At 36.3% G+C, this 13,091-nt stretch overlaps 2 protein-coding genes across 2 annotated transcripts in view; one reads left to right on the plus strand and one right to left on the minus strand.

The window, feature by feature from the left end:
• Positions 1-13,091, plus strand: part of LOC307169827 (cell adhesion molecule CEACAM1-like) — a 444,926-nt gene that overhangs the window by 25,960 nt on the left and 405,875 nt on the right. The gene's annotated exons all lie outside the window — the stretch shown is intronic.
• The window catches only part of LOC307169817 (uncharacterized protein), a 32,665-nt gene continuing 23,117 nt past the window's right edge, over positions 3,544-13,091 (minus strand). The window contains exons 7-9 of the mRNA XM_079890637.1: positions 11,051-11,350; positions 6,688-8,926; positions 3,544-3,593 (exon numbers count right to left, since the gene is read on the minus strand). Of these exons, the coding sequence (XP_079746763.1) occupies positions 8,829-8,926; positions 11,051-11,350 (398 nt within the window). The 3' untranslated portion in view covers positions 3,544-3,593; positions 6,688-8,828. The remainder of the gene's footprint in view (positions 3,594-6,687; positions 8,927-11,050; positions 11,351-13,091) is intronic.

Consider the following 13,091-nt stretch of genomic DNA (forward strand, 5'->3'; position numbering starts at 1 on the left):
GTGAAGATGTGAATGTATGTATGTGTATATGAGTATATATACAGTATGTGTATATATGTATGTGTGTATGTATATATATATATGTATGTATATGTATATGTATATATGTATATTGTTTATGCTTAATTTTTGATGGGTTGATGTTGTTCTCTAAATAGGGTAGGCGTAATAAGCCTCGGCTTCAGCCTACACCTTTTCGGTTACCCTCCTTGTTTGTAACGAATTTGCTGTAGGCCTACATACATTTTGTTTTATGTTTTGTAACCGAATAAACCTTCATTCATTCAATGGACTAAAAGTTTGAAAGGTACACATTTAAAGTTCAGTAGGCTACTTCTAAACTTGACATTGTATCAAAAAAATAAAATAATAATAAGATACAAGGCCATTGAAAAGATAGTTGACAACAAAAAAGGATATTGTTTGATTTATACTGTAAAATGCTACACACCAGAGTAGGCCTACTGACTGCACAGTCTCTCTATACTTACCGCTAAACAAGGAACTGTATCTCATCTCAGCAAGAAACAGTTTCAGGGTTCATTTCAAATAAGTCTTTACCTCTTTAGACTCGTGAAGGGTTAGCAGGTTGCAAGTTCTTGAAGAAAATGCATCACACATGTCTGTGGATATTGTACTTAGCTGGTAAGGTGTAAAGGTTTGTTTCTTTTAGTTACTGTTTTAGTAAAGCATTATCAGTTGTGACTGTGAATCTTTTCCTACGCTTGTTCTCCAGGTGTGTTTGGTGTTGAGGCCGGTGAAACAGAGACAGTATCAGTGATGGAGGGAGATTCTGTCACTCTTCACACTGATGTTCCTGAACTACAGACACGTGTGATAGTGTGAACGTTTGGACAGCAAGACACTCACATCGCTAAAATCAACAGAGTTCACAATGAGACCTTTCACGATGGTGCCGATGAGAGATTCAGAGACAGACTGAAGCTGGACTATCAGACTGGATCTCTGACCATCACAAACACCAGCACAGAACATGCTGGACTTTATAAAATCGAAATCATTGTTGAAAACAAGGTCTCGAACAAGAATTGCATTGTCACCATCTATGGTAAGCAGAGCATTATACTGTATGTACATTTGATTTGCCTCTTGCCATATTCGTATTTCAAGTAGGATTATTAAATTATCATAATATAATATGTTAAGATATGGGGTAAAATATGGGCTGGTGGGTAAATTGAGCCACCAATTAAACTTAAAGGTAGGGTAGGTAGGATTTTTATAAAAAACTTTTTTTCAAATTTGTTTAAACTGTCTTTACCAACACATAATTAAAATGTAAGTGCTCTGAAAAAGAGAGTATAAAAATCGAGTGACTGTAGACCTTTTAATCTGCAATAAACACAGCTCATTATTTCCATTCGGGACGAAACAATTGATTGGTTTGGGTGACTGTCACTCACTCTCGCAACCATGGCAACCCCCCCTGTTGCTAGATCTGCCCATATGCGCGCACCCGTTTGATTTGAGGAGTGCAAGAGAGGCGCGGAACCTACGAAGAGTAAAATTATGGCAGAGAAAGAGCATCCAAAATTCAAAGCATCTGCATATGCAGTCAGCGAAGGCAAACAAGGCAAAAACTACTTCCTCGGACCCTGGTTGCCCGCACTCTTGAACGACCTCCTCTGCTTCGCCCTCGACCCCGGACCTGTCCTCGAACCGACAATGCGATACTTGTCTCCGGAGTGTAACGTTAGTCCTCATCAGAGTCAACAATGTTTTCATCATGGAAACTCTTACATGCAAAACACCGTATATGTTATGAATCTTACACGAAATTCACCTTCATCACAGTGTAACTGATGGTAATGGAAAAACGTGTATCAATGCAACCTGTTTTTAGCTTTGCCTTATAAATATAGCTCTTTACCTATAAATATAGCTTGTTACCGAATCAAACAAAATATATTTTAAACTTTACCAGTATCGATATGCTAGCTTGATAGTGAGTACTAAAAGCCATCTTATTTGTTTATATTTATAGTGATAAAGTTAGGTTTATTACATGTGATTCTGACATGATGTCACTGCATGCACTGCGCTCCTTCCTCTCCACTCGTCTCAGGTAATAAATGCGTCTTCCAGCTGAGCCTGAGCGTTTGGCGTCGCGCGTTCATATGTTTTGGGGGCGTGGCTTTGGAAGGAGCCCAGAAGGGAGGGGGTGGAGTGAATGGAAATAATTAGCTGTGTTTACAACAGTCGTGAGAGGTCTACAGACACTCGATTTTTCTACTCTCTTTTTCAGAGTACTTACATTTTAATTATGTATTGGTATATAAAGACAGTTTAAACAAATTTGGAATGTTTTTTTTTTTTTAGAAAAATCCTACCTACCCTGCCTTTAAGGGAACAGTGCAAAAGATGATTTGCCAAGGATAAGGCAAGATGACATGACATCTGTAAAGTTGCTTTGAATAAAATGAAAACAAAATATCATATTTTTCATATTTTTATTTTTTATGGTGCATTATTTTATTTTAAAATATTTAAAAACAAGAGATGGGAGGAAAACATTTATTTATTTTTAATGCTTTTTCTTTCTTTCGCAAAAGTTTTGCAATACCCTGATAAACTTTGCATTCGCTCGCAAAAACTTTGCATTCGCTCGCAAAACCTTTGCATACTCTCGCAAAACTTTTGCAAGAGAATGCAAAAGCGCTGAAATATATTTTTTCCTCCCATCTCCTATTTTTCCCATCATCGCATGTCCCTTTTAAGGAGTCTGTACTTTGTCCCTGACATGTCATCTATGGCAAATCTTCCACTTGGTCTGTTATTGTGGTATTGCTTAATCTACATTCCTAAATGTCATTTAAAATCAGAGCTATCTCTGGCTGGTTGCTTTTCATGTTGGTCAAACTTTTCTCTCTTTTTTTATTCTCAGTCCAGAATGAAAGCTTCAACTGATGAAGGGTGAATCAAAGAGTTTTTACTAGACTTAATCATGATGTGAGGAAAATAAAAAATCCTTTCAATGAGGAAGTTCACAATGCAAAACTCATCACTTCTCTGTTCAGGCAAATGGTGGTTCAAATATGGGAAGTACCCAAATACTGTATCCCATTTCTCCATGAAAAAACAAAAAACAAAAACCTTTTTTAGTGTGGCACCTTATATAAGCTAATATATATTTCACAGTGCCAACTTTACTTCTAATACTTGTGACATCTTAAAATTGTGACTTTATACTGTATTTCACAATTATGACATATCTCACAATTACGACTTTAATTCTCAGAAGTGCGTTTTTTTTTTTTTTGCGTTTCATTTTCTTATAATTCTTTGTTTATAAACTGTCACAATAAAACACTGGCACTTACTCTGACTTTATTTTGGTGTCTCTTTATTTTTTTGTGTTATTCAGCTCTTCTGCACATTCCTGTCATCACCAGATATGCACAAAATCCTTCATCATCCAACTCAAAATGTTCACTGCTGTGTTCAGTGTTGAATGTGAGTGATGTGACTCTCTCCTGGTACGCAGGAATCAGTGTATTGTCCAGCATCAGTGTGTGTTATCTCAGCATCAGTCTCTCTCTACCTCTGGAGGTGGAATATCAGGATAAAAACACCTACAGCTGTGTGCTGAACAATCCCATCAGAAATCAGTCTCAACATCTGGACATCAGAGGACTCTGCCAGATACGTTCAGGTATGACATTTGTGATATGATGGGGTGAACTATCCCTTTAAATACGATTATCACTCCTCTTTTAAGTTAAAAAACGACACTCATTCAATACTTTTTGTACGGTTTAATACATTGTCTTTTTGTACAAGAGTAGAGTTCAACATAAGCCTATACTATCAATGAAGTGGGGTCTGTGTGTTTTAATCAGTTTTATTTTGATAAACATGACACAATATAATATTGTGACATGAAAAGAGCTTTTACTGTTATAAAAATGCAATTTGTACTATTTTCCTTTCCTCTCAATCCTAGACTATGTCCACTATTATGGATTCACTGAAGCTGTGACCCGATTGACTCCCTCTGCTCTGGTGGGTGTGGCTGCCGTTGCTGTGCTGGTTTATGACGTCAGATCAAGACGAGTTTGAAAGCGGAGGCCAGAAAGACATTCTACTATGGAGCTTATAATATGACAATATTATTTTAATTTTAATTGTGTAAATCTGAATTATTTACAAGTGTAATCTAACAAATTTTAATTTTATGTGGTAATTAACACAATTCAAATTCAAATCATAGTGTCATATTATAAGCTCCATATTCTGTTTTCACAATCAAAACAACTGTGAATGCCGCTTGCAATGTTTACTTTGTCACTGCGTAGCACTGAATATAGAAAAGTAAGGAACTTGCATCCTATTGAATTTTGTATTGTATTATTGAATTATTAATTGTATTAAATCTAAGATAGGAATAAGAATCTCTTTAGCTGCGCATGCTTAGACAGTCAAAGGATATTCCTGTAGTTTGCCCATGCGTTTGCCACTGTTCAAACAATGAGAAAGCTGAGTTGGAACCGGTGAAAGTGTTGAAACTGTTTTATCACATTGAACATGACAGATAGTAGCCTACAAACTCCATCAGACTCTCACAATGAACACTGTAAGATTAATTTGACCTTTGAAAGATTGAATCAAATGTTGCCAAGTACTTTAAATTGATTTCACAATTATAATAACAAAACAGGACTGTATTTCTTGATACATTATGTCTGATTTAACCCTAGATGCCACTGTCAGCTGTAAACAGAAAGCTTTGATTGTCACAGAATGAGGTCTCAGCGTTTACAGGAACAGAGATCTTCTGGCTGTGACTGAACATGTGCGATTCAGATCCATTAGCCATATTAGAGAAGCGAAAGCTTAAAAATGAGACGATCAGTCAGTTTTTAAATGAGTCAGAAAAAGCAGCAAACCCTGTAGGCTTGTAGTTTTGACACTGATTATTATATCATTGTGATTTCAAACAGAATTACATAGCAAGCTGAGAAAGACTTTCATCTTCATATGAACTGAAGGGTCAGATTCCGGAATCCATAGCCGCTTCAATGTATATATATATATATATATATATATATATATATATATTCTTTTGAGGGATTTATAATCAAGTTAGTAATCAATAATCAGTATTTTTTCTTTAAATTATTTAAATGACTTCTTAAAGCATTTATTTTACTTTTGGTGAATAGTGGTGAATGTTGTCTGCACCTCTCATTGAGAGAAAGAACATGTTATCTGGATGTTTTTGGAAACTGTTCTGTTTATAGTTCAAGCTCGTCCAATTTCAACCATGATGAAGCTGTGTGTGCGCACCAGTATTATTTGTTACAGATTAGTATTGGTGGACAACTGGCACTTTTGGTGAGGTGAACACAAGATGAAATGACAAGCTGGCACCTAGATAAAGCAGTTGTGTGAGCTCTGCGGGACACCTCAGGGTGTCAGCCGTATCATTAATGAAGAGATGCTTCTGCCTCAGTCCATTTGTGGAAATGAACGGTTTATCTCTTAGCCAATCAGATTCATTCAACCTGACATGATGACGTGTTGGTGACATGTGTAAAGGTGATGATACACAGGGCAACTTTTTGAGCAATGTTGATGGGCAATCTTGCAGAGCGATTGTTGCTTGGACACTTTCACATTGAAAATGGGCAATACATTTCTATCTGGATAATTTAGATAGGTCGTGGGCCCATTGTCTCATCTGGTTGCCGGTTGACGGCAACATTGCCCAGCAACATTGCTCAAAAAGTTGCCCAGTGTATCATCACCTTAAGAGTATAATTGATGTTGTTGACTGTACGCCAGAGCGGCCTACGAACTCCTTCTGCGATTGAAACTGCAAACTATATTCAGTAACATTTTCTTCAATTTATTATAATTCTGACTCTTGCCTTTAATTGACTGCATTCATCATATCTGGTCCTTGAGCCGTTAACTGTAAATTCCCCAACACCACTGTGCTAAATCTGTAACATTATAAGGTATACATTATAAGTGATTTTTTGTATTATATTGTTGTCTATTCAGGCATGCAGTTTTCCCATTCAGCGAGAAGAATGAAAGTTTATCTAGGCCTAAATGTGCTGTAAATGTGAGTCAAAATAAAACAAGGACAATAAACATGATTTGATCTTATTTGTTGATGAATAGTTTGTGCTTATGAGTGTGTCTATTAATGAATGTATGTGCTAAGTGTGTGTAATGATAAAGGGCTTCTTTTCCACTGCTCATATGAAACTAAAGGTGCAGAAACTAGTTTGAGCATTTTGTTCTTTGTATTGAGCCAATAGGTCAGTTGGTGACAGTAAGATCTTTTATTGGTCAAATGTTTTTTTCTTTTTTTTTCTTTGTTTGTTTCACAGGTGAGAGTTCACAAAACAACAACAACAAAAAAATCAATAGATTTTAAAATCAACTCATTGACTTTCTGTTCACCAAAACAACTCAATTATATTTGTCCACTTGATCACTGTTGATTTGAAGCATTCATGTTAGTTAAGACCAGGTCAAGACCAAGACCATTGTTGAAACCAAGACTTATGAGGAGTTGAGATCCTTATGTTCAGGACAAAACCATGGCAGGGTGAGACAGAATCAAGAACAGACCAGCGCTCCTTAAATTCTTCTAAAAGATCCACATTTACTGCCTAAAAAATGTCTTATATTTAATCAATAGGATAAAAACACCTACAGCTGTGTGCTGAACAATCCCATCAGCAACCAGACCACACATCTGGACATCACTCAACTGTCACACACATTCAGGTGGTGACATTAGTGAAATGAGGAAATCATTTTAATTTAGGGGTGAACTATCACTTTAAATACGTTTAAGCGCTTTAATCCCGTTTTGTACACAGACTTTTGTAATATAAAGTAGCCTAATACACAACCTGCCTTCAAAATAAGGTCCTAAAACGCCACTGTATGCGTTATAGAAATAAACTATACCTATTACATGGTGTTGCTATGGCTATAAGTAAGTGTTTTTGCCACAAATTACAAAAGCAACGAGGCCTTGAATACAAAAGCGTATAAATTTGGGTTCTTTACTCAAAGTATTTTTTTTAACACTTCTACTGCGATCTGGTGCTCAAAAAGATGAAGTGCATCTATAGAGCATTTTCATGGCTAGATTGGACTTTTCTTGAACTGTTATTCGGTTTTTAATGACATGCCAAATTTGAACACAAAACCATTATACTCTTCAATTACCAAGTTCAGATATAGTTGAACAACGTCTGAAACTATAATCCCATATCATCTTTGCTTGCGATTATGATTAACACAATATTTTATGGTTATAACTAAGTTCAGATTGAATGTACTCTGAAGATTTTATTGTGTACATACAGTACATATGGTATGAAGCAACACACATTTTACACAATTTTTCCTTTTTATTATTTATTAATATTGCATATATTGGTACATTGTTTAAAAGTTGCATGCAAAAAACGCTGTTAGGAAGCAAAATAAGTGTTTTTCCACTAGAGGACAGAAATATAATAAGATAAGAGGCATATCTATATCTAACATAAACATGTATTCCTCAAGCAGATGCTTTTGTCAAAATCAATAAAACATCACAAAACACAACACAATGTGGTTATAGTGTAACTAAATACTAGGATTGAACAAAGGCACTTTTTCAACCTTTTTTGCTATAAGTGCAACAAGAGTAATTTTAAGAGCTTCATCATGAATACAAATAAATTCAGAACACATTTACAATGTGACATTCACATCTGATAGGAAGATGAACAGATTCACTTCAGATCAGACCCTTATTTAAGCAGAATTACTAAAGCAAAATAAGGCACATGAAATGGGAAAAATTTTGATTTTCATTGATTTACAGTGTTTGATTTTCATTTGTTTGCAGTAAGACTTTGAAATAATATTATAGCTGACTTGTGTTTCTGAACTAATGTGAACACTGTGAGACAAAGGGGGAGACAGCTAAAAAGGGAACCTCTGACCCCTTGGGATCAGAGGTGGTGAGGTCCCATTTGGGACTTCTGAGTTTGTAAGAATAAACTCAGCAGAATTAGATCACTAGAAAACCTGTCCTTCTATAGATAAGAGCCGGCCTGTAAGAGACCTTGGAAAAGATATAAAGGCTCTGTTTTTCTCTCCCTCGTAGTCGCACTTGTTCCACAGACTGTACTCTTGACTTCTGTGTGGCAACTGGGCCTTCTTGCAAGAATAAAATACTTTTTAATGATCATTTGAATTTCAGAGTGTCTCTTACGCAGTGATGATTGTTTCATGAGAATTTTTGCCACAACACACATTTACAATTTCAACAAAAATAATATTAAAAAGAATGTCAACGTAAGTTTCTTTTTTCTTTCTTTTTTTACAATAAAAGGGCCAGTTTAGTAACCCTGAATGGTCAAAGATGCACTAATGTCTAATCTACACATGAAGAGAAGGTCATGTGATCTCAGCTTTAAAGACACTGTGATCAATGCTGAACATCAACATTAATCTGGTTCTGCTGTTATTTACATAAAGCACATTCAATGGTTAGAGAAAAACTTCTGTGGTAAAACATAAAATAATAAAAAAAGCATATTACTTAAACTCACTGTCTACAATCACACAAAATCAAAGCTGTAAAAGTCAGACTATTATGTTAATAAGTGTAACAGGTATGAAGTGTAACATTATAAAAACAATATATAAAACGTTTCCCTGTTCATCTAAAACCAAATAAGCTTCTTACATACAAGTTTAACAGCTCAATGTTTTTGTTGTTGCAGCTGGAGCTGAATTGTTGATGATGTCAGAGTGATTGACACTGGTGGGCGTGTCTTATCTCTTTAAAGTAAATTTGTCCCCTCCCGTTCATTCCCTACATCCCGATCCTCTTCATTCAGCAGCAGCATCTCTATAGTCGCCAAATCATTCACTCTGTTTCCTGAGGAATCAGCCAGAAAATACAGACAATTACAGATATTAAAAAGAGAGATGTACTGATGTGGTGTATTAAGAGTGACTGAATCTGCTCCGAAGAACGTCGGGTCGCACCGATCTCAAATCGTAGCCTAAATATCCAACATGTTGACATCAGAAATCCTGTTTTGTGGGAGGAGCCCCGAGGAGAAACACGCACGTCACAAAATACAAGCCACAAATAGTTCAATTAGATAACCCTGCGTGATCAATAAATCAAATGAAAAAAATATATATATAAAAATTATGAAAGTATAGCCAAATTTGTCAACTTTGTCTTTTTAACTGCAGAGACGACAATAAACGCGAAACTGGAGTGCAGTCTTTTAGCTTAACATGTTCACAGCATCCAGAAATCAAATTAGAACCGGATTAAATGTTTTGAAATCACTTGTAGGCTTCCGACCTGATAGAAAGAAAAGAAATCCAGTCTTTCACTCTATCCGTGTCCGTTTGAGTCTTTTCAAATTGTGTGCGCGGATCTAAAACGCGTAAAGCCCAATTTATACTTCTGCGTCGAACTTACGCCGTAGCTACGTCGTAGGCTGTGTGTAGCGCGCGTACCCTACGGCGTACCCTGATGTGCACCTCTCCAAAAATGTAACAACGCGTCAATTCTACGCGGACGCAAGCACTGTGATTGGTCTGCCAGAACCCCTCCCTCGGGGTTTCACATGCTCCCTAGGTGCACGTCAACGCGGACAACGAAGCATAAGTATAAATTAAAACCAACACGTTGCCTACGGCGTATAGGCTCCAGCGTAGGTCCGACGCAGAAGTATAATGAAGCCGTTAAGCGTTTTTCACTTAATGTCCCAAGAAGACAGTTATTAAGAGATCAAATTCTGCACACACCTTATTAATAAAGCACAGTATAAAGTCTACAGAAAAGCAGATGAGCCCAGAATATGAACGCAATGTGTTTAATGACACGTCAAGCATTTTCCTCTCAAAGAAAAAACGTTATTATAAAAAAAACGAGTTCCGTTCATATTCTGCGCTCATCTGCATTTCTGTAGGCTACATATGCTTAGTGTGGTCTTTACTGAGTTTGGTCTTGTAACATCATTGTCAACATCAATGGGACAACTTGCCCCATAATTTGAGTAATCAACTGCACCCCTGCTTCCCTCTATCTTTCATAAAGCTGAGGATATATGTGCCTTGATTATTATTACATATGTTAAGGGTTGAAAGAATCTTAGCTATGCGTTTTGATCTTTGTTAGGTAATGTTAGGTTAAATTATGCTATTTCCTGGTGATTCAATCTTATAGTTGTAGATTATTCAGTTGGATCATTTCTCCAACAAAAGGAAGGTAAGGAAAAGGGACACTGATATAGACCAATAAAATATAGTTTCTCAATATATCTCCTCCTCTCTGGTTCACATAGGGTGGTGATATAATCCTTTGACATGGTTAAAAATAATATCCTGTCTGTCGCCGATTACATTCCCCTCCAGTGGCCGTTCAGTTCAAGTTAGTTCTCAGAGTATGACACGTTGCGCTCTGTCTCAAGTGCCTGTATCCACTTATGTCTCCTTAAACACTCGTTTTTTGGGGTCGAAAGCTTATAAAAACATAGTTTTTTTTTAGTTGTTTGCTGTACACCCTGTCACATGGCAGCTTTTAGACATTGTTCTGTCTTTTGTTAGAAGCAAGAAATGACAAGGAGGCGTAATACAAAGTCAATGGAGAGGGTCGTTTCCCCCCAGTGGACGTGGTTTTCAGATTATGAACATAAGATTTCTGTCTCTATGACGAGTCACGCAGGCACTGGGCTACTCCCCACCCGACCAGTCTAAAATAGTCGGAATATAAACACTGTGTGTACATAAGAGTATTTGTAAAAATAAACTGCCGGTGACATGCAAATTAAACATGCAACACTAATAACTGTAATACTTAAGAACAAATTCTGACATAAATACAATATTTCTCTCTGCAGATACATTATTTATTTAGTATGTTTCATGCTTTGGCTTTGTTTGGAACTATTTTTATTGATAGAGCAAAAACACAAAGTGAATCATCACTTTTCACAAAGACATCATCTATATTTTAAAAATAAATTGAAAAACTACTTACCATGGACAGTAACAACAAATGTCTTGTTTGTGGTTCCTCTGCTGCTGCTAATCTGTAGTTTATAAACTCCAGTGTGCTCAGGTCTCATTCTTGCGATAGTCAGTGATCCAGTCTCATCATCCAGCTTCAGTCTGCCTCTGAATCTCTCATCATAATCATGTGTCTCTCCGGTCCCTCCTCTGATTTCAGCTATGAGAATGTTTTTATCTCCAAACCTCCACTGTATCAGATCATCTTTCTGTATTTCAGTTTTAGGGTCTAGAGTGACTGATTCTCCCTCTTCCACTGATTTCAACCTCTCTTCATTAGCGACAGCAGCACATAGAAACAGAGAAACACAAAGAAATGTTGCCATCAGATCAAGAGTGTGCATGTGAACATCACAGCTTGAAACTACTACATCAATATCATTCAGATGGACATGATTTGCTGTCTTCTCACACAGAAAATTCATATTACTGTCTCAGTTCCAGTTTGATGAAAACTGATCTGAAAAGTGCTGATCTAAATAAAAGCTGAAGTACTTGTGGATGCAGGTCAGCAACAAAATGTGTTTTAGCTGAATTTGACAAGCTGTAAAGCTGAATAAAATAGAGAGATTGAGATGAATATCCTGTCATGTTATGACCCTGTTCTGTCTCCATATTTTGAAAAGATGCTAGATGCTAGATCATGTCACACACACACACACACACACACACGTTTGTTTCACAGTGTAGTTCAATGGGGAATTGTGAAATTATTCCTACATGTTTGAACACTGAAATGATTTATTTCCTTGTGTTTGGATGTCTGTATGTTATAGAGTTATTGCTGTTCATCACTTGAGAACTGTGGTTCCACTGCCGATGTGTTGGTCAGCCACATGTGGATCAGGATTTATTTTTCCCCGCATGTCTTTATTTTTTAAATTGTTGCTTTTGTTGTTGTGCAGCCATGCAATAAAATATCAAGTGAAATAACATCTTTTTGCAGCTTTATATTTTCTTCATTTGATTGAGTTCTCTGGTGAACATGTTGAATGTATTACTAAATATTAAAACTTCTATTTAAAATGTTTATCATGTTACCAATAATTTCAGCATTAAAAGGTTGCAAAGGAAATGTGAAGATGACATGTCAGTGTCACACAATGTTATTCTTTTTGCCTTAAAATTACTGACAAATGCAAGGTGTCTTCACTGAATGACTGAGTAATTCATAAAGTAGACTTTGTGTTCCATAATATTTGGGGAATCAACATTTTGACAAGAAAATGCCATTCAAGTGTCAAACAATGTAATCATTTAAGACTATCAGCTTGTGAGTGTGAGGAACACGAGCCCAGCCCATTGCCATAATCAAACACAGAAGAATTGTGAATAATCTGAATATCATAAACTGAACACATCAAACAGATCTCGAGTAACTCAGTTAGATCAATTGCCACAACAGTATTTAATGATGATTTTCTTGGACGAGTTTGAATCCCAAAAGAAGGATTTTAAGACCTTTTTTGCGGTTACAAATTATGAAATCACTTATTTTTACAATGATACCAATAATCACATAGTGAGATAGTTTTCTTGTTATGGACATGTTGCACGTGTTTGCTGAACTGTCAAGTCTGCAGCCGATCGTTCACAGCTGGAGTTAAGCGCCAGAAATCACCAGTTAACAGTGACATGGAAACCAGTTAAACCGTAACACATGTTGATCATCTTTAGCTTCAGCCCATGCAGCTCAAACAGCAATGCACGACATTAATAACTAGGACTGGGACTGTCATGTTACATAACATTATAATGAGAACACTACTGTAATAAAACAATAGACATAGGCTACTAAATATTAAATTCTAAAAAAAAAATTAAATGCAAAAAAAATTCTGTGAGGGTTATGTTTAGGCGACAGAAACACCATTAGGGTGATTCCGTGAAATCGGTGCCTTTTGCGTCCCTTACAAATAATCAGCTCTAAAGTTGCTTTAACAACAAATAAATGTGTAATTTAAAAAACTTAATGTTACTATAGATCATATACATCAATATAAGACCAGGTA

The sequence above is a fragment of the Squalius cephalus genome (genome assembly GCF_949319135.1).
Source record: "Squalius cephalus genome assembly, chromosome: 13".
Lineage (NCBI taxonomy): Eukaryota > Metazoa > Chordata > Actinopteri > Cypriniformes > Leuciscidae > Squalius > Squalius cephalus.